The sequence below is a fragment of the Neofelis nebulosa genome, chromosome 17 (genome assembly GCF_028018385.1).
Source record: "Neofelis nebulosa isolate mNeoNeb1 chromosome 17, mNeoNeb1.pri, whole genome shotgun sequence".
Taxonomy (NCBI): domain Eukaryota; kingdom Metazoa; phylum Chordata; class Mammalia; order Carnivora; family Felidae; genus Neofelis; species Neofelis nebulosa.
The window spans coordinates 52319590-52345863 of record NC_080798.1 but is presented as its reverse complement, the minus strand read 5'-3'; the positions used below and the strand labels follow the sequence as shown (position 1 = coordinate 52345863).

Below are 26274 nucleotides of genomic sequence, written 5' to 3'. Positions count from 1 at the left end.
TTTGCTTTGCATCCCCATAGCTCCCCCATTCACATGCTTACTGCACCCGAAAATCCTACAAAGTGTGTCTTTTTGATAGAAGAGATTCAGATTTATGTCTCTGCTCTTTATTTCCTTGCCTAGGCGGATGTCCTATGATTTACTATTTCCTAGGATGATGGGAAGGAGCTGCCTACATCTGGAGAGAATTATAGATCCAGAAATTTAGTGTCTGACTTCAAGTGATTTCCATTCCTGGGGCTCCCCTAAGTATGAAGATGGGGAAGTCTGGGAATTCAGAATCCTTCCCACCTGTGTCTCCCACTCAAAGGCGAAACAAATCATATACCTTCCTCATTACTCTTTAACATACTTCAGTAGTAATCTCTCCTGAGAGAGAGGAGAAGAAATTTGCTGGAACCCAAAGATCAAGGCCGTATAGCAGAGGGATGCTTGGGTGAGACACAAAGAACCAAATCACTTCACCCTATACCTGTGTGGCTGAGCCTTGATTTTCTATCGGTAGCCATGGAAGCAACACACATTGCCAAACATGAAGAAAATGGGATTCGTTCTCTGAGCTGGATTGAAAAGCACCCTCTGAAATGCAATGACTTCAAGCTGAACAGGAATCTTTGAGACTACATTAGGATGAATTTAATGATCTCTGCTAATTTGCAGTGGGACCTGAGTCCCTTTCGCGGTTTGTATTATCCAATATTAAAGGAGACATGATTGCAGGAACTACTTTAATAAAAGGTAATATCACTGAAATTACAAAGCCTAGGCCTGCCTTTCTACATAATAGGTACATCTCAGAGCTCAAGATGCCTTAGCCTTCCCTTTTCTGTCTCTTCCAACTTGTCTCCCCTTCTGATTTCACCTCCCGTCTCTCCTCTTCATACTTGGAAGATGAGCCTAGACTTCCTCTAATCTCTTCCTTTCTTTTCCTTTCATCATTCATCCAGATTGGTCCTCCGTTAATGAAGTGAGGCTTCCAAGGTGAGTCTGAGAATCCAGGTTATATTTCAGAGGGTCCATTAAGCCAAGGAGACAAATTACTCAAGAATATCTCTTACCTAAACCCTTCAAGTACTGGTGGATGAATCATAAACTTCAATTCACTGAGGTAATACACAGAGATGATTTTTTTTTTCTCTCAAAGCAACGTATGTTAGAATTCCTGGCTGTTACCATGAGGGTAACTAATGTCACCATGAGAGCAATTACCACTAATCAGAGCGCACTCCTTGCACAGGAAGCTGACAACAAAGTGGAGAAATGACAGAGGTCGCTTTGAAGATGTGCCTGCCTTTCAAAAAAAGAGACAGAATTCAATATGTCATAAGAAGGATCCCCTTAGGAGGAGGTTAAAAAAAGAAACTATAGATTCTTTTAAAAACCTTTCTTTCTTTGATATTTCTACATGCAATGAAAATAACAAAACACCAGTTTAGAAACCACGCTCATATTTATGTATTTTTTTCATCCTTAAAACAACCTTATGGGAACCCAGTAATATTCCCATTTACAGCCAAGGAGGAGACAAGGACTTTCTGAGTTTCATAGTCATGTAGCTACTAAGAGGCACAGGTGGGACCTGAATTCTGATCTTCTGAACACAAGCCCTTGGCACCTTCTTCTATAACATGTTGTTGGGATCTTATCATAGGGGAAGTTCGGGGGAGGCAGCATTTCCAAGAACACTTCTTTGCTCAAGAACGTGCTCCAGCGAATCCCCGGGTTCACTTTGGAATCCCCTTTGATGGAATTCCCTTTGGTGTTGAGTTCACCAAATCCAAAATTAATGGGTGTAGCCGACTCCCATTTTCACTGATCCCAGAGTGCCATTCACCCATTTCTTTGCCCAAAGGCTTTCTCTTGCTGATGCTGCCTCTACAACAGGCCAGGAATGTTAAAAAATTAATGTTTCCCATTCTTGGAGCAGCTTTCAGCCAATGACTGTTGGAAGTTGATGCTTAAGTATTTTGGTTCCCTCGTCCTTCAGGTGGGATTACATGGAGATGGGAGTCTTACGGTGCCTCATAGTTGCCCCATGGGATTAACCTCCATCCCCCGCAGGGCTGGCTGGCTTCCTAATGCACCTTGTAGTGATTGCTTTATTTCCTATCTCGCTTTCCCACCTCTCCCACCAGGGTGTTCCAGAGCCTAAATAAGTATCTCGCACTTGGATCCCTGTCTCAGAGTCTGCTTCTGGGTTCCAAGACCCTGCCTCTGGCCCCATCTCATCTTTCCCACCAGTATTTGCCATTAGTTCTCCATTCATTCATGTGTCCCCACAGGCTCGGTGTTGGAGCATGCCCGGTGCTGGAATGCCAGTCCTATGTTCTCCTGCCTCTAAGCCTTTGTTTACTCTGTTTTTACCCAAGCTCGGCACCGTCCTATTCTATGCTTCCTTTAAGGTTCTGCTCAAAGCCATCTTCTCTGTGAGGTCTTCACTGATGATTCCCCTATGGGTCCCTCCCATCTACTTCCCAGGCCTTCTGTGACATTTCCCCACGGTAAACAGAGTACCCCTTTGTCATACGTTTTCTTTCCCCCTAATTCTTCTTTCATCCATGCCATTTGTTTCCTCCCACATAGACTTTAAGTTCCTATGGATTAGGGTCATGTTCACAACCAGTGGCATGCTGGTATGTTTAACAACCAACTCTCTTAAAACATATATGCGTATATGGATGTATACACATTTACTATAAATTTAACTGACATACAGGATATGTAGTCCACAATTTACAAGTGATAGTAAGATCCACGCTACTCTTTATTTGAAAGCCCATAGAGTCAACTCATTCTCATCGAATTTTTTTGCTGATTTTTGCTGAAATGTTCTATCTGTGGCCAACCTACGGTCACAATTCAATCATGACTTGACAAATTGATTTGCATCCCAATGTGATTATTCTTTCCCCAATAGATTTGGTGTTATTGACCCTGATAGATGATTGATACCTGATCTGCTGTTAGGCTATTTCTCACTCTCATCCAGACTTAACTCAATAAACTGTCACCTCTCTCAGCTTCGGGACTAGACGTGACACATTTTCAAGTTTAACCTGCAGTATTCACATTTTCTCCCTTACTTTCTTAAGTTTATACATTGTCAATAACAACAACAACAAAATCAAGCCCTGGTTTCCATGTTGTAAATACCCATGATGACTTTCAAGCTACCCAAATGGTATCACTAGATGTAGAGTCATGAAGCCATGTAACCGTTATTTAGAACTTTCCCGATACAGATCAAGTAAGTGTAAATAACCTCGAGAGCATGGATAGTCAAATGGAAAATAATTAAGAACTGATGAGTTTTAAGTACTTATTACCTTTTCTTATAATAGCATTTTCTAAATTGTAAGTTTATATACTTTGATTTTTAACATAAAAGTTTTGTTGAGTGACCGCCTCACAAAATTCCAGACTATCTAACAACAGGCTCTTGTGAGATGGTACGAGCTAGCTCCAACACACCACTGCATCTAGTCTGTAATTCAGTGTGTAGCATGGTTCGTAACAGCTCTCTGAACCCTTGCCGTGTGAATGAGTGGCTTTAGTTTTCAAAAGGGCAGATGACCGGAGAACTTGAGAAAATAAGGCAGCTCTCAGACATTTTCTCAGTAAATGTTGTTGCCCAGCTGCTCAGGGCGCCGAGCCAGAGGATGAGAGGGCTGGTCCCTGGGCGGACGGTAGGGAATCCGATCAAGGAACAGAAGTTGCCGCCTGACCTCTTTGTTACTTCCGTATTATAACCGAGGACCTCGGCTAATTAGCATTTGGATTCCCCGATTCTCTCCTCAACAGGGCACAGGGCTAACCAAAGATACTGTGTGTCTAAGGCTGGGGTTATGTTTCTCATGGTCAGTTAATAAACTGGCATTCTGGTTTGGACGCTGGCCTTACTGGATGGTGCAGGCTGGCGTAGACCCTGGCTGGTTACTACTACAAACCAGTTGTGCAGCCTTGTTCGATGGTCGTCGGTGTTCACATGTAACGGTTACAAGGAAGGCTCTGGAGTCAGACTTTTGGGGTTCAGATGCCTAGTATTAGTGGTGTGACCCCGGGGAAGTCATTGAATTTCCCTGAGATGTTGCTTCATTCTCTATCAAACAGGGATCGAGATTGCGTCTTAGACACTTGTCAGGATTCAGCAGGAACCTTGCATGGATCGCTCTTAGCACAATGCCAGGTGTGTAGTATGAGCCCAAATAATGTAAGATGATGACGATGACAATGACATAACAACAACGACGACTATGATACTGATGTACTAACACCTTTGGCCCTAAGTGTCATTAATGCAGGACCTCTCCGAGTGTGTCCCACCACTGGTATTCATGCTTGGGAAACACACCCTGAGAAGTCCCTTTTTAGCTCTATCTGGAAGTCTTTGAAATTTCCCTTCAGGAGAAAAGAGCAGCTGCTATTTCTCAACTCTTCATCTCCCTCCCCTTGGAGGGAAATGTTCCTCGTGCCTGTCACGTGTGCCCGTTCATCAGATAGGGGGCCCTTGTCAGAGCGCAGGGTCATCGAGGGGAGTTTCAAGCATCCTCGTTTCCCGTGTGGGAAGAATTCATATCTTTGCAAAGAATATTCAAGCCCTAATTAAATTTCACCTTATTGGTCATTCTTGTTTCCCAAGGGATCAGAAGGGGCGTCTCCTAAGACTGCCCTCTCTAGCAATTTGGCCGCTGACCTATCCTTGGTAAGTGGCTTCCAATTGTATTCTTCTAAGAGCCGGAGATGTCCCCGTAGGAGTGGCTCTCCGGAGCAGGGAGGGGAGGGTGAGCTGGCAGGATGGGGTTGACGGGCTGAGGCAGTAGGCAGGCATGGAAAGATACGGCATCCCCGTGACGTGGGTTAAAATCCTGTCTCCTCCACCAAGCAGATGGCCGATCGTGGACAAGTTATGAATCTCTCTGAGCCTTTGTCTGCCTCCCTGTCAAAGCTGGATTGGTTGTGAGTGCGTGAGAAAACGTGACCCTGGGCAAGTTACTTAACTCCTCTGTGCCTCATTTTCTTTCTTATGGAATAGGGCTAAATAATACTACTACTTCCTATGGTTATTGTGACGATTAAATGAAATATGGCGCATTTTAAGTGTTTAAGACCGTATCCAGTTCATAACAAGTACTCGATGTGTGTTTTGTATTTTTATCATTATTATAGTATTGTTATTAGCATCATCCTTTTTTTTTTTTTTTTTTAGTTTATTTTGAGAGAGGTAGACATAGCGCAAGTAGGGGAGGGGCAGAGAGGGAAAGAGAGAAAGTCCCAAGCAGAATTTGTGCTGCCAGCACAGAGCCTGATGTGTGGCTTGAAGTCATGAAACCACGAGATCATGACCTGAGCTGAAACCAAGAGTCAGATGCTTGACCAACTGAGTCACTCAAGTGCCCCCCAAAAATTTTTTTTTTAATTTTCTTTAATGTTTATTTATATTAGAGAGAGAGAGAGAGAGACAGTGCATGAGCAGAGGATGGGCAGAGAGAGAGAAAGACAAAGACAGAGACAGAATCTGAAGCAGGCTCCAGGCTCTGAGCTGTCAGCACAGAGCCCAACGTGGGGCTTGAACTCACAAGCTGTCAGATCATGACCTGAGCTGAAGTCAGACGCTCAACCGACTGAGCTACCCAGGTGCCCCCCTAAAAAATTTTTTTACGTTGATTTATTTTTAAGAGAGAGAGGCAGAGACAGAGAGAGAGAGGGAGACACAGAATCGGAAGCTGGCTCCAGGCTCTGAGCTGTCAGCACAGACCCCAACGTGGGGCTCAAACTCCCAAGCCATGAGTTCGTAACCCTAGCCCAAGTCGGATGCTCAACCGACTGAGCCACCCAGCACCCCTCTCCTCTCTCTCTCTTATTTGAAGCCACTGAAAGATCATTGCTACCAGATGATGACCACCTACCCTTCTGCGTGTTCCCTGAGTGTTCTTGGCTTCTTCTGAGCTCTGACAGCTGCTATTATCTGGGCCTTCACTAGACAGTTAATCATGTAGAGCCTTAGGATGGCTTTTCTATTGTTGTCTGAGCTGTTTTTCCAATTTGTCATTGCTACTCTATGCTTTTGTTACCATTCTCCCTACACAGGCAGTAAACGGGGATTGGGGGCCCTCTCTCTAATCACTGATGCTCAGAAACCCAGTTGGGCTTTTGCCCTTCATAGACCTAACGTGCTCAGCCCTGGGCTAAACACGGCACACGGCACAGCTCAGTATTCCTTCCTGGAGAAGAGAGGAAAAGGAAAACTAATATTTATGAGGTGTCAGGCACTGAGCTAGTAAGTTACGTGCTGGGAATCTAAAACTCAACACAATATCTGCCCCTGCCTTTAGGAAGCTTGCAGTTTGGCGGGGATTATGGACAACGGAAAGACAATATATCTCAGTGTCGGAGGTACAGGGTGCTGGGGAGCACATTAGAGGGACGTGAGCTGGAGGAGGTTGTGGGGGGTGGGGTGAAAGTGTCCAAGAAAGCAGAGCTAAACAGAGGCCTAAAGAATTATGCAGAAATGGACCTGAGGCAGGCCAGAAGCCTCGATATTGATGTTTCTAAGATACAGTCTCACAGTAAACATTCTGGAATGTTCTGAGAGTGTTTTCCCCCAGTTCTATGGCAGCAAGTGGTCAAGCAGGCATGTAGGTAGGTGGAGGCAAGAGTGAGCTCTGTGCCTGGTGGAATACATCCTCCAAGCCACTGTATTGTCAACCAACCCATGGAACCTGGGGCCAGGTGTGCGTACCAGGGAAGCTAGCTCCGACGGCTGATTATGTATGGGTGCCTCTTCCCAGCTGTGCATTCAGTGATGTTGTATTAATGACTTGCTCTTGGTCATGACGGGAATATTTCCACCACAGAAACTGGCAAATGAGACGTATCAGGGCTTTCTTCTCCTAGGCCATTTGTTGAAACTTTTACCGGCCTACCACTGTGTGTACCTGCATTTGGGGGCTTTCTGTGTTGTCTCTCACAACAGGCACCACTTTTTACAAATCTGTGTCTCATCCCACAATATTCATCGTATCGGGCATCTCTTGCACAGCACTTTTTATCTTCTGGGTCCCCTTCACGTTCTGGCTACTGCTGCTGGGACCACACAGGTGTAGACCAATTTTATGCAGGGCCTCGGGCTCTGTGTGCCTCACCCCGAAGCGTCCCTGATGTGAAAGCGGGGGGCATGTGTGCAGAGCCCAGAAGTACCGGGAAGTTGGTGCCTGTGACACCCCCTTCACTAATGGGGACAGACGTTCAATGACAACACGTCTCCTCTGGTGTCCTCAGAAGACGTTGTGAGATGCATTTCCTGAGCCTGCCCAGGAAACGAGCTAACTCTAGCTGTATTTATGCATGGAATCCACTCACAGCCAATCTGACTTTGGCAGCCAGGGAGACAAAGGCTCAGAGTGATTCAGTTGTCATCTGCTCAGGAGGAGACGAATTTGGACTCCCATCACTGGGACTCTGAAACTTTCCATGCCTGCATACTTCCTCTGCCCGCCAACCCTCACCCTCCTCTCCCTCCTCCTGATAACGGCTCTTTATGGGAACACCTCGGTCTCTGGAAAGAACGCAACTGGAAACCACTCACCAGCGCAGTAGCTGCCTTTGATAACAGCATTTGTTCCGTTCCTGAATACCCTCCTTCTCCCTCACTTTTCCTCGGTGAGATCGCTTGTCACATAAATGTTTGCACACAAGCCTGTACCCCAGCCTCTGCTGTGAGGCCGTCCCAGCCTAAGGCATCCTCTGCGTCTGCTGACATCTGTCACATGACCCTGCTGTTGTGATAAGTAGGAAGTGGCCCGGGGTAGAGAACCAGATCAAGCGCACCTCCTCTTTGAAGCCCTGCCTGGTTTCCCCAGACCTGGTCATGCTATACTCCCAACAGAACCACATGGTACTGGGATGACCTCTCTCCTTCCAGACTCTAGCAACTAAGACAGTAGGATGTTGTATTCCTCATAACATTTCCTAGCACACGGTAGATATCAATAAGCTTTTAGAAGAGTAAATAAGGCACCTTTTTTTAAGGTTTTTTTTTTTTTTTAATGTTTACTTTTGAGAGAGAGAGAGAGACAGAGCATGAGTGAGGGAGGGGCAGAGACAGAGGGAGACAGAATCTGAAGCAGGCTCCATGCTCTGAGCTGTCAGCACAGAGCCTGATGTGGGGCTTGAAGTCGTGAACCACAAGATCATGACCGGAGCCAAAGTCGGATGCTTAACCGACTGAGGCACCCAGGGGCCCCAAGAAAGCACTTTTTAAAAGTTTACTGTTTAGCACATCTGGGAAGAACTATTCATTCAACACTCCCTGTCGGGTGGAAGAAGGGGACAGCAATTCCCGATGTGTGCCAAGGCCATCCGAAAACCGCAGAGGTGGATAGTGAGGGGAAAAGTCCAACAACAACAGGCAGCGAATAGAAGCCCAAACCTCCTAGATCCGACACAGATGCCTGGAATGTCCGTGACAGAAGCGGCAGCCGCTGCTCTGGACTCTTTTTAGTGACCGTTTTCAAAAAGGCATGCTTCTCAACACGGCAAGTCTGGGACAAGCTCACTAACACCGGAGGGGAAGCCGGACACAGGCGATGAAAGCTACAGAGTGTGAGTCACATTTGCAAAGCACGGAGGGAAGACCCCGTAACACAAGAAACCTAAATGCATCTAACGACACAGAGTAAAAGGATGCGGGGAAGACTGCCAACTGAGAAAATCTGAGCGAAGAAAGTCAACTTGTGCATAATGGGGCGACAGAGGGTGCTGGAAGCTGGTAGCCAAGTGGAAACAATGTGAAACTTGACCTGAACAGCAAAGTGATCCCGGGGGTGAGGCGGGGGGTGGGGCAGCAGGGACTACGCCATATTTTGTATCTTTCCGGGGAAGATCTGAAGAAACCGCCCAGTCAATATTTTTTAGATTTAATTTAAATTTAGAGAGAGTGTGTGAGTAGGGGAGGAGCACAGATAGAGAGAGAGAGAGAGAGAGAGAGAGAGAGAGAGAGAGAGAGAATCCCAAGCAGGCTCCATCCTCGGCACAGAGCCCAACGCGGGGCTTGAACCCACAAACTGTGACATCATGACCTGAGCCGAAATCAAGCGTCAGACGCATAACCGACTGAGCCACCAAGGCCCTTCCCCCTCCCCTCTGCCCCCCATCACATTTTAAAATGCAGAGAATAAAGCTGGAATCTTGGCAAAAAGAGGGCAGTGAGAATAAACGTTAGGCGTCTCCTTCTCTCAGCTGTTGCTTTTTCTTTCTTGATGTGGCCTCAAATTCTCTTCTCCCTTAAAGATAAGCCATGCCAGGGCGCCTGGGTGGCGCAGTCGGTTAAGCGTCCGACTTCAGCCAGGTCACGATCTCGCGGTCCGTGAGTTCGAGCCCCGCGTCGGGCTCTGGGCTGATGGCTCGGAGCCTGGAGCCTGTTTCCGATTCTGTGTCTCCCTCTCTCTCTGCCCCTCCCCCGTTCATGCTCTGTCTCTCTCTGTCCCAAAATAAATAAAAAATGTTGAAAAAAAAAAAAAAAAAAAAAAAAGATAAGCCATGCCAACAACTCTTTTAGCTGTAGGAAAATCATCTCAAGATTGGGAGCACCGAAACAGCCCATTGTCTCCACAAGGTGCCCAGAACTGGCGGGCAAATAAAGCCCCGTCCCCTGACAGGTAGGGGGTGGCTCAGGCGAGCCTTTCGTAACCACGTGACCACTCAGGTAGAGTTGAATTCCTCCCATTTGCCAGCAGTATTTCTTGTGATCTCTCCCGTGCTTGCGTGAGCAACACACTGTTTTAATGGTTTACACGTCTGCTTTCCTGCCTCTCCAGCGCCTAGCTCTGGGCTTGGCACATAGTAGGTGCTCAGTAAACGCAAGTTTGGGGCTAACCAATGGCTCACAAATGAATGAGAAAATGATGACGAAACTACATGGAACCTGAAAAAAGCATTTTCTTAAGTAAAAAGTGGGTCAAGGAAGGAATCCCTACGTAGCCTGAAGGCACACGTCTTCACCTGAAATTCTTGTGTTAGTTAGGAAGAAAAGGGTCGCTTTAAGTGTCTCTGGGGAACTTAGAAAGTGTTACGGACTGAATGTTTGTGCGGCCCCTGAAAGTCGTATGTGGAAGGCCCAGCCCCCAATGGGCCGAGGCAAACGCTGCCGCCATTTTGTTGTAACCCTACCTTCCTACTTAAGGATCATAACACACTCCTACTTTGCTCACACAGGCTGGTGAGCACACCTGGGGCACTTCAACTACAGTTGTGTGGGGGATGGGCAGCAGATATGCAGGAACAAAGCCAGGAATGGGCTACCTTAAAGCAGTAACAGTAGTTCTGTGGAGGGTGGTACAAATGTGGGTGGTCTCTCTTCTTCTCTTTTCTAAATAGTGTACATTGTGATTATACGGGATTTACATAATTCTTTTCATTGCAAGAAAAAATTATTCTGGGGTAAAAGGCAATACAATACGCAAAGCACACACACAAACACACATATGCACACGAACACACACATACTCACAAACACGCATGAGCTCCAGGATAAGAAATCTAGCTTGGATTCCTGCCTCTGCTACCTTGTACAAATTACATTGCCCAGTCCCTCTCTTTTTTAAAAAAATTTTTACTGCTTATTTTTTTGTGTGAGAGACAGAGTGCGAGAGGGGGAGGGGCAGAGAGAGGGAGACACTGAATCTGAAGCAGGTTCCAGGCTCTGAGCTGTCAGCAAAGAGCCCGACATGGGGCTCGAACTCACAAACCGTGAGATCATGACCTGAGCTGAAGTCAGACACGGAACCGACTGAGGCACCCGGCGCCCCCTTTTAAAATTCTATATGATGGGCGTGATGTCACCTGTCCCGCCTATCACTGTGGGTTTACTGCAGGGCTTGATGCCAAAAAGGCCAGTAAAATGCTGTGCAAACAGCAACGTCTCTGAACTGTCCCGTCTATGCTTCCCAGCACAGCCTTTCATTCAGCGGTTTGGATGGTAAAAGTGATCGTTTGGGGTACGTCCAAGTGCCAAGCAATAGGAATGCAGGGAAATTAGCCCAACTCGTTCATAATTTGAGGCCACGGGGGCGAGGCAGGAAAGGCAAGTAGCAAGTTCAATGACCAGCCCTAGAGTCCAGGGAATCTGTGTTGCCCTTAGAGTCCTGTGCCTTGCAGGAGGCGTCCACTCTCCCGGCCTCAGTCCTTCTTATCTGAACCTCGGACATAACTACTGCCACCTACAGAGGGCTGAGGTGACCATCGTGTGGCTGTCGGCGTCATCACCCCATCCTCACCCACTGGGGGTTAGTTGAGCAAATTTGCCGAAGAATAACGCACATATATGTGTCAGGGAAGCCACGAAAATGACACACATTTAGGGAGAGAGGTGGAAAGGAAGAAACCAAAGTGGTATTGAGTACAACCCTGAGGCATTTCTAGACAGCATGCTGTTCACAGCTTATGCATGCCTCGCACCAGACTAAAATGGGCAGGAAGAGCCAGGGTTATCAGCCCCATTTTACAGATTCAGAAAACTGAGGCTTGCAATTCAGAGTCACCCGTCTGCAGTCAGAGAAGGTAGGGGCGGAAGAACCAAGGTTTGAAAACCAGTCATCTCCACCCAAACCAAGAGGCCTCCAATCAGAGAGATGGGGCAAGCAGGGTGAAGGGTCCGGGGCACGGTCACCACCACCCTCTCCTGAAGGGGCCACGGCTATGGCCATGAGCCCGGCTGCAGGAGAGAGTCAGCCTGAGAGCTGAGTTTTGGCTTCACCCCTTGTGTTGGTGCGACCTCATCCAAGCCACTAACCCCACTCAGTGTCATCCGTGCGGTGAGGAAGTAAGAGTTCCTGACAGCACTCAGCATTGCTGTGCGTCCAAATGAGCCTGTGCGCGCAGAACACGCCCGGGACAGCGTCTGGCTCAGTGTAAACGTCAGACTCGAGCCGCCGTTGTTACTCTGTCCCTTGGCCAGGGCAGCTCGCAGCACAGATGATTAAATGACTAACCAGAGCACAGTACTTTGCTGGGCAGCACCTACCAAAACAAGCCGACAGTTTAGTAATCAGAGTCTAGATGGTCGGCGGATCTGTGGGTCCAAACACCAGCATGTGTTTATCATTTGTGCCACTCGGAGCTTCTGTTGCATAAAGCAGCTCCCACAGATGCCTCTGGAAGCGAGTAAAAGCGAAAGGCAAGGGGCGCCTGGTGGCTCGGTCAGTTAAGCGTCCGACCTGGGCTCAGGTCATGATCTCACGGTTCGTGAGTTCGAGCCCCATCTGGGGCTCTGTGCTGACAGTGCAGAGCCTGCTTGGGATCCTTTCTCTCTGACCCACCCACCCCCCACCCCCCACCAGCCACACTCGCTCTTTCTCTTTCAAAATAAATAAACTTTTTTAAAAAATTAAAAAAAAAAAAAAAAAGCAAAAGGCAAGGGCACTAGTAAAGACTGTTTACGTCACAATGGTGGCAAATCAGTGGCAGGGTGGGGGTGGGGGGTGGTAGGGAACCAGCCCTGGGAGGATTAATGACAAGAGTCAGAAAGACAGGGCCCCACCCTCCCCATCCGTCCCCAGATAGTAACAACTGACTTTTATGGGGGCACCAGGACGTGCCCCACAACCTTGCCCTGCACTGTCTGGGACATTTTCACAACCCTATAGACACTGCCATCATCCCCATTTCACGGATGAAGAAGCAGAGTCTAGAAATGCCTCTCCCAAGGACTCACAGCTGTAACCAGTTGGAAAGAGGCTTTGGCCCGATTCCAGAGCCTGTTCTTTTAACCCTTAAGCAAAAATTTGTCTCGTCAGCCCTTTCCAGTTCACAAAACATTTTCCCATTTTGAGTGCCTGTGACTCACCATTTGTTGTGTATTGAGCTGTGTCCCCAGATCCTCCCCCAGAAAATTCATATGCTGAATTCTAACCTCCAGGACCTCAGAATGCGACCGTATTTGGAAATAGGGTATTTGCAGATAAAATCAGTTAAGATATGGTCGCACTGGAGTGGGGTGAGCCTTATTCCAATGACTGCTGTCTTCATAAGAAGGGGAGATTCGGGGCCAGACACAGAGAGAGAACCCCAGGTGAACACGAAGGGTTCTAGTGGGGGGGGGATGTGTCTATAAGCCAAGGGACCCCAAAGATGGCAGTGAACCCCCAGAAACTGAGGGAGGGGCGGGAACAGATTCTTCCTCACAGCCCTCAGAAGGAACTAACCCGCTGGTACCTGGATCTGGGACGTCTGGCCTCCAGAACCGTGAGACAATACATTTCTATCTCTGAAGCCATTCAGGTTGTGGTTCTCGGTTATGGCGGCCCATTTTAAGGGCTGCCCAGGGAGAAGAATGCATCCAGCAGGTGGAATTGGAGGCAACCTCCACAGCATGCCTGTCTGCCAGTACATCCTTTCTTCATGCATTCTCCGGTGAGTGCCTAAGTGTATGTTCTAGTGCTCAAACAATCTTGGTCTGCGGCACAGTTAGCTCCCTCATCTGCTTCTAGGGAGTAGATCAGAATCCGCGATGAACACATCAGTACAGATACCTCGGAAAACATTTGAAAACGGGTCTTCTGGTGTCACCTTGCAAACGAGACCTACAAAGTGACTGCTTCATCGACTTGGAAAGCAAACAGAAGCAAGCAGACATTTCGAGCCTTGGAAGCAGCAGAATTTTGTCTGGGCCTTTTAAAAACACGGCCAAGAGCAGCCTGCATTGACTGTGTCCCTGGCTCACGAGAAAATCCAGTCTTGCGATGTGTTTTCAGCCAAACGATAGGCGTGAAGGCAAAAGCGATCATTTTCTACGTAACAGAAATGAATTTGGAGCCGAGCTCCCAGACTTCTAAGAAGGGGCGCTGAACTGTGAATAAACCTAATCCTGCAACATGTCGTGGTCTCTGGTGGAGGCAAAATTGTCTGCTTAGAACCTGGATGGTAGATGCTGCACCAGGCTGATGGAAACACATGCCCCGAGGCCCTGGAAATCTTTTGCACCGCACATCCTGTGTTCTCCTTGCTCGGTATCTTGAGTGAGAGCCCCTGGCCCCAAAGATCTCAGCTCTGTGGGGGATACATGTGCATTGCATCACAAGAGTAATAGCCAGCGAGCACTTACTACCTGTCAGGCATCAGGTCATTTGATTCCTGCAACTGGAAACTGATGGAAGGTACCATTATTTTCTCCATTTTTTGTATGCAACTGTCCACGAACACGTAGATGAAGTAGGCAAGCCCAGGGGACCCCAAAGGAGGCGTTCCTAACTCAGGGCTGGGGGTCATGGCAAGACTGGGGGATGTTGGGGATCCTTTCCCAGAAGAGTCAACGCCATCCCCGAATCTTGAAAGGGGAGCAGGAATTTCACAGGACAAGGATGAGGGAAGGGCACGACAGGTGGAAAAACCAGAGAACGGCACGAATACAGGCAAGGGGGCAAGAGACCCAGGTTTTTGAAGAGTTGCAATGGTCCAGTTGGCCAGAGTCAGGACGGCACAGGTGGGTGGTGGGGGGAATTTCTACCTACTCCATTTCCTCCGCCCCCGCAAGGTCGGCCTCCTGGCCTCCCCATCCCCTCATGCTCCACCAGAAGCACCTTCTTCCTGTGCTTCGATGTGCCAAGCTCCTCTCTGTCCAGTTTCTGGGCCTGTGCCCAGGCGGGATCACGTGCCTAGGTCACCCCTCCAGCTCCCTCCTTTGGGTTTTACATCCTGCTTATGTAACTGTCGGGCCGTTCACTCCTGCCGCCCTGGCTGCTCCTTGAGGTAGACCCATGTCTTCCCATTTGCAGGTGCCTTTTCGAAGCCCAGCCTCCGTATGTCAGCGGAATAGATGGTGTCTTCATTCCCGATCGCTGCTGTAACCACCCCAAACTTAGTAGCCTAACACAAAACACAAATTTATTCTCTTAAAGTGCTGTAGGTCTGAAGCCTGAGATGGGTCCCTGTGTGAAAATCAAGGTCTGCAGGACTGGTTCCTTCTGGAGGCTTTGGAGGGATGGGGGAATCTGCTTCCTTGCCCTATCTTCTGCAGACGCCTGCTTTCCTTGGCTTGTGGCCCCATATCACATCATCTCTTTCCCTCGCCTTCCTTTGTCGTATCACCTCGTCCGACTCTGCCTCCCCTGGCTCCCTCTTACAAGGACTCTTGTGACTATAACACCACCCAAATACTCTAGGGTGATCGCCTCCCCTCAAATTCCTTGATCACATCTGTAAGGTCTCTTTGGCCCTACAGGGTAACACATTCAAGGACTTCAGGGATTAGGATGTGGACACCTTGAGGGGCTATTATTCAGCCCGCCAGAGATGGATAAGCTAGCCAGATCTGTGTCTCGATTTCCTGATCTGTTGGAAAGCTCAGAGCAGGGTGGAGGGCAGGTGCACGGCAGGGCTTGTGGGCATGATGGTGCTGATATGTGGAGCTTCAGAAAACACACGTGATGAGGGAGGGAGAATGGGCGTGGAAATCGGGAATGTGTGTGCGCGCACGCGTGTGGGGCAGGGGGGCTGGTGGTGATTGCGTTGAACTGAAAAATCTAGGATTCTGCTTGAGAGAAAGGGGGACACACGGCAAAGGGAAAATGAAAGTTAGGGACATAAAGCAAACAGTAGCAGTGGCTTCTGGGGCCTCCATTTCCTCATCTGGAAACTAGGGGAAGGGACCAGGCTAAATGGATGGTTTTGCAAGGCCATGCAGATAGGACATACTAAGGACTGAGGCCGGGGATCTGGACTCCCCAAGCTGTCCCTCCTCCCATCTCCCAAGTCTCCTGATCCCAACTTTACACAGCCCTTCTTGGGATGCCTGGGTGGCTCCGTCGGTTGAGCGTCCGACTCTTGGTATCAGCTCAGGTCACGATCCCAGGGGTGGGGGATCGAGCCCCACATTGGGCTCTGTGCTGAGTGTGGAACCTGCTTGGGATTCTCTCTCTCCATCCCTCTGACCTCCTCCCCTGCTCGTGCTCTCTCTCTCTTTAAAATAGACAAGCAAATACATAAAATACACAGGCCTTCTCTCCACCCCCAAAGTGTAACAGCTTTACCGAGGCACAATTTGCACGTATGGTGCATTATGATGCATATAACGCAATGGCCTTTCATACAGTCACAGAGTCGTGCAACCACCACCAGGAATTTTAGAACATTTTCATCCCTCCAAACAGAAGCACCGTACCCTTTAGTGGTCCCTTTCCCCTTTCCCCCCTCAGTCCCCCAGCCCCAGGCAACCATGAGTCTACTCTGCAGCGGCTCCTCCTGCCTGTGCCCGGGGGGGGGGTGCGTCCTGCTCAGTGCCCGGGGGAGGCACGTGCTGGTCGTCAGCCTGTCTTACCCACGCATTCCCTTCCTGACCCTCTGCATTCAGACTTCTGCCCTCATCGTCCTAATGAGAGGGCTTTCTGAAAGGTCAACCATGACCCCGGGCCCAATTCAAAGGCTTTTCCTCTACGTGCTTCCTGGTCAGTCAGAGGCACAGCCAATACTAATGACCTGTCAGATGGCTGTCGAGGTCTCCTTACCAGCGTCCTGTCTGCGGACGCCTCGTCTCTCCCCTGCTGTTGTGCAGGCTGGGTCACGCCAGGGCCCTGGCTTTGACCTCTTCCCTCTGCAGTAGAGAAGCTAACATCCGTGGCACGGACCCGAGAACCCAAGTGGCCACACACCAGCAACGTGGCGTGGGGCACCTCCCTTCGTCGCCAAGTCCACTTCCTTATTTGGGCCACAGCAATAGGGACAGCACCCACCACTCGAGGTTATTGTGGGGATTAAGTGAGTTAATGAACGGAAAACACTTGGAAAACTACTTGGCCCGGGTGTTGGCTAACGTGATCATTTTGCTTATTCTTCTGTGCAATGAGTTTATTCGTTGACATTGTTTTTCCCCCCAAAACTTCTCAGCGTCAGACTTGCCTGGACTTCAACTTTTCGTTAAATTCAGTGTGGGCGGGAGAACTGGGCGGGTGTGACTTCCCGAAAGCCTCATTTTTGTGACCTGGAGGGGGGCAGCGATAGTAGCCGGGCCTTAGGGTTGTTGGGGAGTTGAGATGATCTCATACACGCAAAGCATTTAGAACAATGGCTGGCACACAGTGAGTCCTCTGGAAATGGCAGCAACAGCAGCAGCAGTAACAGGGACAGGCGCTCACCTCGTCTCTCATCCCCGTGTGCTTGTGGGTCAGAACTGCCGGGGGAACATCCCCAGCCCCAAGTTCCGCCGTCACCTTAAGCCAAGTTCACAGCTCAGTTCATCCCACTTCCTCATGGAAGCGCCTACCGCGGCCGAGTAAAACGGTATTTGCCAGCACCCCACTCCTGGTCTCCCGGGATACAAGACCCCTGGTCGCCTCTGACTCCTGCTTCTGGTTTATCTTTTATTTCCAATTTTCGTCCTTTCCGGTGACGCCGACTTGCTTATTCTCCTCTGTTCCGCGGCCCCCAGTTTTGTCTGGGGCTCACCGACCCACGCCTAAAAATCCGCAGTGACCTCCTGGCCAGACCAGCTGCCCCCCAGTCCATTCTCCAAACCAGTATGCCCGTGAACCACCACACGTTGCCTGCTTTTGGGTGATGTCTGCAAAATACCCTCCCTGCCCCCAACCGTGTGCCTCAGAAGGAGCGTCTAAATCTTTAAAGATGCTCCTTGCCAGCCAGCTGCCATCTGCCGTGATCACGGACGACTTTCCACGGTTTCTCCTTGGACCTCTGCCTCCTTAGCTTGGGTTTGGACAACTGTATCCGATGCCTGGCTTTGTCTTCTCTTAACTTACCAGCCTGGTGTTGGACTTGAAGCCCGCTGTTTCTTTACACAGACAGTCACACTCCCCACCCAGCCTTGTCTCCGGGTCATTCCATCCTCTGTCGCTGGCGTGCAACATTGATCTGTCTCTTAGCAAGCCAGTCTCTTGCTCCAGGGCACATAAGTGTCCCCAACAAGCTCAGCATCATATTATTATTTTTTCCATTGATTCTTGTAGGCAGACCTATCTCTTTATAGGTTTTGTGATGGCATAGGATGGAAAACACACATATGATTAAACCACGGCTATTAACGTGAAGGGAAAAATGCGGGGGAAGTACGACGAGGACTAAGGGGCACATAAATAAGTGACTGCGTTTGGCTGGCGAGCTTTACTACAGTCAAGGCAAAGAGAGATCTACATGGAAGGGCATAATTAACATAATTTACTAAAAGGTAATCATGCCAGATTGCTAGGGAGGCAAATTTTCTCCTCTTTTCAAACAGAAGGATGACATCATCTCCTAGATCAGCTCTAGCAGGATTTCTGCAATGACAGGCACGGTCTTTTAATATGGTAGCCACGAGCCACATGTGGCTATTGACCACATGAAACGTGCCTTGTACCCCTAAGGAACTGAATCTCTAATTTGACTTAATTAATTTACACTCCAATAGCCACATGTGGCCAGTGGTACCATACTGGAGAGTGCACATATAGAGGTTTATGTAGATCACGTTGTAAAATGCTACAAACAATGTCTTCAATAAAGGATTTTAAGACCGCCAAGATCTCCAGGCTAGTCTCTATCCATTTGCTCGGGCGGCTATGACAAAATATCATACGCCGGGTGGCTTAAACAAGAGAAATTTCTCTTCTCACAGTTGTGGAGACTGGGGGTCCCCGATGAGGGTGTCGGCAGGGTTTGTTGTTTTCCGGAGCCCCTTTCCTGTGCCTGCAGACGGCCATCTTCTCACCGTGTCCTCACAAGCTTTCTCTGTGTGCACATCCCTGGTGTCTCTCTGTATGTCCTAATCTCCTCCTCTTAGAAGACACCAGTCAGACTGGGTTAGGGCCCACCCCAAGGCCCCATTTTAACCTGATTCTTTAAAGGCCCTATTTCTGGGGCACCTGGGTGGCTCCGTTGGTTAAGCGTCCAACTTCGGCTCAGGTCATGATCTCACATTTCGTGAGTTCGAACCCCGCGTCGGGCTCTGTGCCGACAGCTCAGGGCCTGGGGCCCGCTTCAGATTCCGTGTCTCCCTCTCTGTCTCTCCGCCCTTCCCCTGCTCACACCATGTCTCCCTCTCCCTTTGTCTCTCTCTCTCTCACTCAAAAATAAATAGACATTAAAAAAAATTAAAAAGGGGCGCCTGGGTGGCTCAGTCGGTCTCGCGGTCCGTGAGTTCGAGCCCCGCGTCAGGCTCTGTGCTGACAGCTCAGAGCCTGGAGCCTGTTTCAGATTCTGTGTCTCCCTCTCTCTGAACCTCCCCTGTTCATGCTCTGTCTCTCTCTGTCTCAAAAATAAATAAACGTTAAAAAAAATTTTTTTTTTTAAATTAAAAAATAAATAAAGGCCCTGCTTCTAAATACAATCCCATCTGAAGCACTGAGGATTAGGGCTTCCACACATGAATTTGAGTGGATGCATAATTCAGCTCATAACAGTTCTCCCTGTGCTATTAGATGGCAGGTGGGAAAAGACATTTTATTTGGTTACTTTTTTTTATTTTAGAGAGAGAAAGAGCAAGCCCATGAGCAGGGGAGGGGGAGAGTAGAGGGGAGAGAGACAGAGAGAGAGGGAGAGGGAGAGAGAGGGAGAGGAAGGGAGGGAGGGAATCCCAAGCAGGCTCCACACTCAGCGCTCAAACCCGCAACCCTGGGATCACGCCCTGAGCTGAAATCGAGAGTCAGATGCTCAACCAACTGAGCCGCCCAGGCTCCTCAGGAGAAGACATTTTTAACCAGAGGCGACAGCGACATAGTCCAGGTGTATGTTATTAGTGTCATACTGGGACCAGGAAGGGCTTCTGGGAATTGAAAGGGTCAGATGGTACCATGTTCCTTGGGCCACGCTCTCTAAGAGAAATCGCCTCACCGAGAACGTCAACTGCTCCTCTCTGCTTGGCAGTGACCGCCTCAGGGATTTGATTGCATTGACCAAACCAGCCTTATCTCCTCCCCTCCTTAGTCGGCCACCTCACCCGTGTTTAGCTCAGACTCTCAACCCCACCGACCCCATACTCACCCCTGCTTCTGAGATTTTGTCACTGTCCCTCATGTTCGTAATCCCTTGTTTTGTTTTTTTTTTAACCCCAACATCAGGGAAAGAATTCGTATCCCTCCAGCCTCAACCAAGCCCCACCTCATTCTCGGAACCACCTCTGAGCATTCGTTCTCACTTAACAACATTATTCTCTCTAGCTCTTGAATCCAGGTTGCACATGAAAGCAGGACCCCACGACTAAACACCTCAGTGTCGTCTCAGAAACTAAATCATGAACTTAAGGGTCGGGGAACGAGACGTCGGTCTCTTTTGTAGACTCGACATCATGAAAGAGTACTAGCACACAGTAGGTCTCAATAATGTCACTACTCTTGGTTGACAGATACATATATATATCCTTCATCCTTTTCCCACCTCTGAACCGTTTGGAAAGAGGAGCTTTTTTTCCAACTTAATGTCCCGCTGCACGTTTAAGATCTGGAGGCAAATCTGATGCCGGAACATCTCTCTCTGCTCCGTGTATTAAATCTATAATAAAGGCAAAGATAGATGGCTAGAAAGAAACCCTAAATCGTTTCTGAAATTATTAAATCTTCTAGTCTGAGCGCTCGGAGAGCCCAAGAAAATTTTCTTTTAATCCCTATGGGCTTTCCGTTCCATCGATGAAGTTACACAGCTAGCCTGAAAAGCAATTTTGTGAAATCATTTACCGAAGGGGAGGAGGAACATCGTTATGGTCATCCTTCTGTGGTTGGCAAGTAATAAGCATGCTCTATTCTCCTCTGGCCCAGGACACCTGCACGGGCTTGAGAAATAGCTGGGTTTTGCCCAAATGCAGCTCTAAACAGATGTCTGCAAATATCGTCGAAAAAGAACCCTCGGAAGGTTGGTGGGTGTGACTGATGAGTGGCTGTGGACGTTTTTGTTGGCAAACAGGCAGCTGCTGTCTGTCTCCCCTTTGTGGGTGACTAGCTTTCGAGAGGAACCTATAATTCCTTTGTTTTCCTCGTATCTCAACCAATATGACTTCTTTTATTTTTTATTTTTTTTTTTTTTAAATTTTTTTTTCAACGTTTTTTATTTATTTTTGGGACAGAGAGAGACAGAGCATGAACGGGGGAGGGGCAGAGAGAGAGGGAGACACAGAATCGGAAACAGGCTCCAGGCTCCGAGCCATCAGCCCAGAGCCTGACGCGGGGCTCGAACTCACAGACCGCGAGATCGTGACCTGGCTGAAGTCGGACGCTTAACCGACTGCGCCACCCAGGCGCCCCCAATATGACTTCTTTTAAAGCAGTGTTTCTCACCTAGTTCCAGTTTTGCCCCTGTTCCCTATCCCATTCAGGGGACATTTGATGGTGTCTAGAGATATTTTTTATTGCCACAGCTGGTGTCTGACCAGAGATGCTGCTAAACTTCCTGCAATGCCCAGGACAACCCCACCCCCAGCAAAGGATAATTCAGCCGAAATGTCAATTGAGCCCAAGTTGTCTTAAAGTAATAATACCTTGTTTTAGTTACGTCTTGCTCACTCATTCATTTATTCATTCCACAGATATTTACTGTTGAACATAGAAAATACCCAGTTAGTCATATTTCTGTATATTGCCAGACTCATCAATCCACTCACGTAATGTGTGTTTATTGAGTATTGACTCCAGGCCAGGCACTGGGGTCCTGAATGGCACAGTTGGGGTCCTTCCTCATCTGGGGTTTACTTCCTTGTGGAAGGGAGGCAGAGCCTCAACAAGTCAACAGATGAACAAGATAGTTTCTTTTTTGTTGTTGTTTATTTTTTTATTTTGAGAGAAAGAGAGTGTGGGAGAGAGGGTGAATGGGAGGAGGGCAGAGAGAGAGAGAGAGAGAGAGAGAGAATCCCAAGCAGGCTCTGTGCTGTCAGCGTGGAGCCCGATGTGGGGCTCGGTCTCTCGAATCATCTCTTAGCCCTGACCTTGACTACCTCCAGTTTTCTCTCTGTCCCTGACCACTGAGAACCGGTACCCGTGTAGTCCAGCCCGTCTACACCACTGAGATACCACAGCCAATACCGTACGGATGTCTGACTCGGTAAATTAAAAAGTTTTCAAGAAGAGTATAACAGTAAGCTAACCATCTTGGAAATGACACAGCAGAAGGAATGCCTGATTATCTGATTTAAGAAGCAGCTGAGTCACAGTGACCATCTGCAAAAGAAAAAAGACTGGAAGGAAGCAAACCCAAATGTGATAGTGTTAGCCAGTCTCTGGAGTGTGGACTTGGCGTTCATTTTCTCCTTACACTTTTGTTCTTAATTTAGGAGTTTCCTACAATAAGCATATATTTCTTTCACCATAAGACACAAGGTCTTTTGGTGTCTTTTGGTGATTGGTGTTTTTTTTTAAATTTTTTTTAATGTTCATTTATTTTTGAGAGAGAGAGAGACAGAGCATGAGTGGGGGAGGAGCAGAGAGAGAGGGAGACACAGAATCCAAACCAGGGTCCAGCCCCTGAGCTGTCAGCACAGAGCCCGACACAGGGCTTGAACCCACAAACCGTGAGATCATGACCTGAGCTGAAGTCGGACGCTTAACTGACTGAGCCACCCAAGGGCCCCGGTTGTTGGGTTTTTTTAAAGACCATTCATGATTCTGCAAGATCAGAGAAGCATATACAGCATCCAGAACCAGTCCTATTTGATTACACATGGAGCCTCACAAAGTTTTTTGGGAGGCACTTTCTGTGCTCAGGGAAGCCATTGGATTTTGGCCAACCTAGTTCATTAGGCAAATAGCACCAGCTTTATTTCCAGGACAATACCTACTCTCTGTTCCACAGACCATTATGTTGGTTAGCTTTTTTCAAGGATGTCTGTGATTCCCAAAAGTACAAAAAAGTTCTTGTACTGTAAGGCACTCACCCATGCAAAATGCAAAAGCCACACAAACACAAAACACATTCCCACATATTTTAAGATCTTTCTCAGGGGCTCCACGGCTTCCCACAGCCAACAGCCTGACCTAGGAAGATTTCTCAGTAAAATGCCCCTTGAAATCTAGGCTTTACTTCTTTATTTTCTCCCCACAGATAGCTACCACACCTGGCTTCCCAAATGTCCAAAACTTCCCCGATCCTGGAGAATTTCCTAGACCCGTCCTCCACCTAGCACATTCTATGTGCTGCAGTGAAGGTTACATTAGGGATTCTTGGTTGGTTTTTTTTTTTTTTTTTCATGATTAAGGAACGCTTTCACACACTAGAACTTTTGGCAGATCGGTTAACGAAAACAGTCCAATACCAGATCCAACGATTCATGAATAATTACAATGCCCATTGTGACAGCCAAGAGCATCTCGTCCTCAAGGGTCTCCAAGCATCTGGGTTTAGCACACAAAACATTTCAGCTCTGAGCCATGGTCTGCCCCAACCTGGATGTCCTATGCCCACAAGGTGATAATGTAAATGATGTTGCAGCCATATCCGTACCTTCTTAGAACCCAGGTGGATCGTCCACACCCATTAAAACTTGATGGCCCGAGAGGGATTCATGGTACAAATAGTAGGCTGAGGCACATGGGTTGAGAACCACTATGGAATTCAAAGCGTTTCTTACGTCTAAAGCGTGATGCGGTAGGACAATGACTTTTAGGACCGTCATTTGAAACGAACAAACCTGGAGAATAACCTTTGCATGAAAGATTATTTTTATCCCGGCCGCCCAAATCTCCCTGGACTAAAAACAGATTAATTGCTGGGGGGAAACAAAACCCACCACTCTTACCTCCTCCAGGGCCCAAAGGGAGTCGACCACGGGCTTGATCTTCTTCTGGTTGTAGAGCTCAGTGAGTTTGTCCACTACTCCTCGAATGAGGCCCGCACGGCCCTGTTTGAAGAGCAGGTTTAAAAGGGAAAATCCTGCGATGACTTTGTTCTCTTCATAGAGCTTGATGGGGTTCACCTTCTCGACCTGCCACCACTGGAAGGAGAGAAGGTGTCGGTTACAGGGAACCAGAGCCGGTCGTGGTCACAGCCTTGTGGGCGGAGGACGGGGCCCCAGTGTGGCGGGTTCCAGGCGGCCAAATGGTGGCCCTTGTTGGGGTCATTTTTAAAGCAGCTCTCCAGCCAGTGTTGGGAGTGCACGGTGACACTTAGGAGCAGAGCACGGGGGTCTAGGCAGGGGCGAGAAGCCAACTTTCTGAAAACAACCATCAGGCCTCGTGTTGTCGGAACGCGAAGGCCCCGGGTTAGGACAGTCCGCGCTGGAGTTGGGTCCTGGCTGCACCACTCGAACCCCTGTTCTTCTGTGTGCTTCATTTTCCTCAGCCACGGACAGGGGCCGGGTACTGCCTCTCAGCTTTCTGGGAGAGTTTGGTATATGAACGGTGGTGGCAGTGACGGGGCTGGGGAAGGGGCAGGGTGGCAGCGAAGGCCGCCGAGTGTGGTGGGGACTTGGTGGGATGATGATCCAGCCACAGGAGTGGCGTTCTAGGGGCAATAAGGGCACGCCTGGAGAGCTGGGTAGGAATCCAGCAGAGAGACAGTAAGGGAGCATAACCCAGGCAGAAGAAATAGTGTGACGGAACCGTGAAGCCACTGGGATGGGATTAAGCCAGTGGTTCTCATCTGAGGGAAGTGTTACTCCCCACGGGACAATCTGGTCATGTCTGGGGATGTTTTTGTCGTGGTGACTGGAAGGGAGAGGCATCTACTGGCATCTAGTGGGTGGAAGTCAGGGATGGTGCTGAACATCCTACAGTGAGCAAGACAGCCCCTCATGATAAAGAGGAGTCCAGCCCAAGATGCCAGTACCACTAAGGTCCTAGGTGGGGGACAGCCAAGTGACAAGTGTGACTCTCTCTTTTCCAGCCTCTCATCCCCCAGTCCAGACATGAAAATAAGAAAAAAAAAAAAAAAAACAACCCATGAACAGACTGCAGAAATGGTTATCCAACGGTTTTGTTCTGGTTTAACTGCATCTTCTTTGGTGCTGGTTAGAATTTAGAAATTCCAAGTTCTAGTTTCTAGAAGGCTGTAAGGCAAACTGGTTAATGGTTTAATGCACAGGCCAAGAGGCATGTGATGGGTCCTTAGGAACATTCCTGATGTTTACATTACTGGTGTGTTGATTTACATCCTGCCTTTCCTGGATCCCAAAAGCTCCCAAAAGCTCACAAAAGATTTTGGTATGTTTTTTTAAGCGGGAAAATCATATTGTTAGGAACATACGTGTGAGAAAGACAAGTTGGAAACAGGGATAAGATGCACACACAAAATTCTTTACTGAGGTACACTCCCTGAGGGTCCAGAGGCCGGCTCCAGGAGAGACCTTTATTTGGCCATGGGCTGCTTGCGGCAAAAACAAAGCAGAGAAATGATTAATGACTTGTTTCACGGTGCATCTGCAATGTCTCGGTAAATGTTTGCGAAACGAGTGCCTGCTAACTGTGCAATTGCTGCACAGTTGTAGTTCAGTGGGCTCTAGAGCCTGGCTTTGAATCCCAGTTCTGCCACTTAATAGCTGTGCAACTTGAGGCCAGCCACTTAACCTCTCTATGCTAAGTTTCCCTACTGCGTGCGCCTCATGGCGTCATCATGAGTAGTAAACGTGTCAACATATACAAACTCCTTACAACGGTGTCTGACCTGGAGTAGGTCTGTATATAGACCTATAAATATAAATATAAAATATTTCTGTTATCTTAAGTTGGAAGGGATCTTTTTGATTTAGCGGAGAGTTCTGGATTTGGAGTCAGGTTGCTTTCTAGGTGTTAACCGTCGTGAACCATCTTTATGGTCTAAAAGCAAACAGCATGTTTGTCCAAGAGCAAGTTTGAGTTCTGCAAGGGTTTTAAGGTAGAACATACTTAGGATATCTGAGTGAGAAATTCTTGTATGGTTCCAAGTATGCCTTTCTCCAAAGTAAAGAAGAAAATTCCTTTCTAGAACCTTCTAAGCCTTTGTCCAATGTATAGAAGAAAATTCCTTTCTAGAACCTTCTAGAACAAAGTCATCGTTCCCCTCCGTGGCACACCCTATCTTCATGTTGCTTCCAACTGACCAACCAATATTGGGCCAGGCCCCTGAAAGGTAGTTCTGCACCCCCCATATTTAGCTTTCTTGTGATCGGCACCCCCGTTTCAGGCAGGAGAGTCTCAACCTCCCTCCTGGCAGTGTTTTTACATGAGCTTTCACTGAACCTGGGCCCACGGCAGTCATTGCATTAACACCGTGTGCTGTGACTGTGCGTTTGGGGGAGACAGGGAAAACATTCTTCCAGTTGCTTGCAATTTGGGTCAACGTGGTTACCCACAGCAGGCTGTCAGCATCACGTTAATTACAGCCACAAAACAGCTCTGA

The 26274-nt window shown here is 48.3% G+C and overlaps 1 protein-coding gene across 1 annotated transcript in view; it reads right to left on the bottom strand.

Moving 5' to 3' along the window:
* VAT1L (vesicle amine transport 1 like) overlaps positions 1 to 26274 on the bottom strand; it is a 150075-nt gene that overhangs the window by 47184 nt on the left and 76617 nt on the right. Inside the window, exon 7 of the mRNA XM_058709574.1 lies at positions 23699 to 23893. Coding sequence (XP_058565557.1) covers positions 23699 to 23893 — 195 coding nt within the window. The remainder of the gene's footprint in view (positions 1 to 23698; positions 23894 to 26274) is intronic.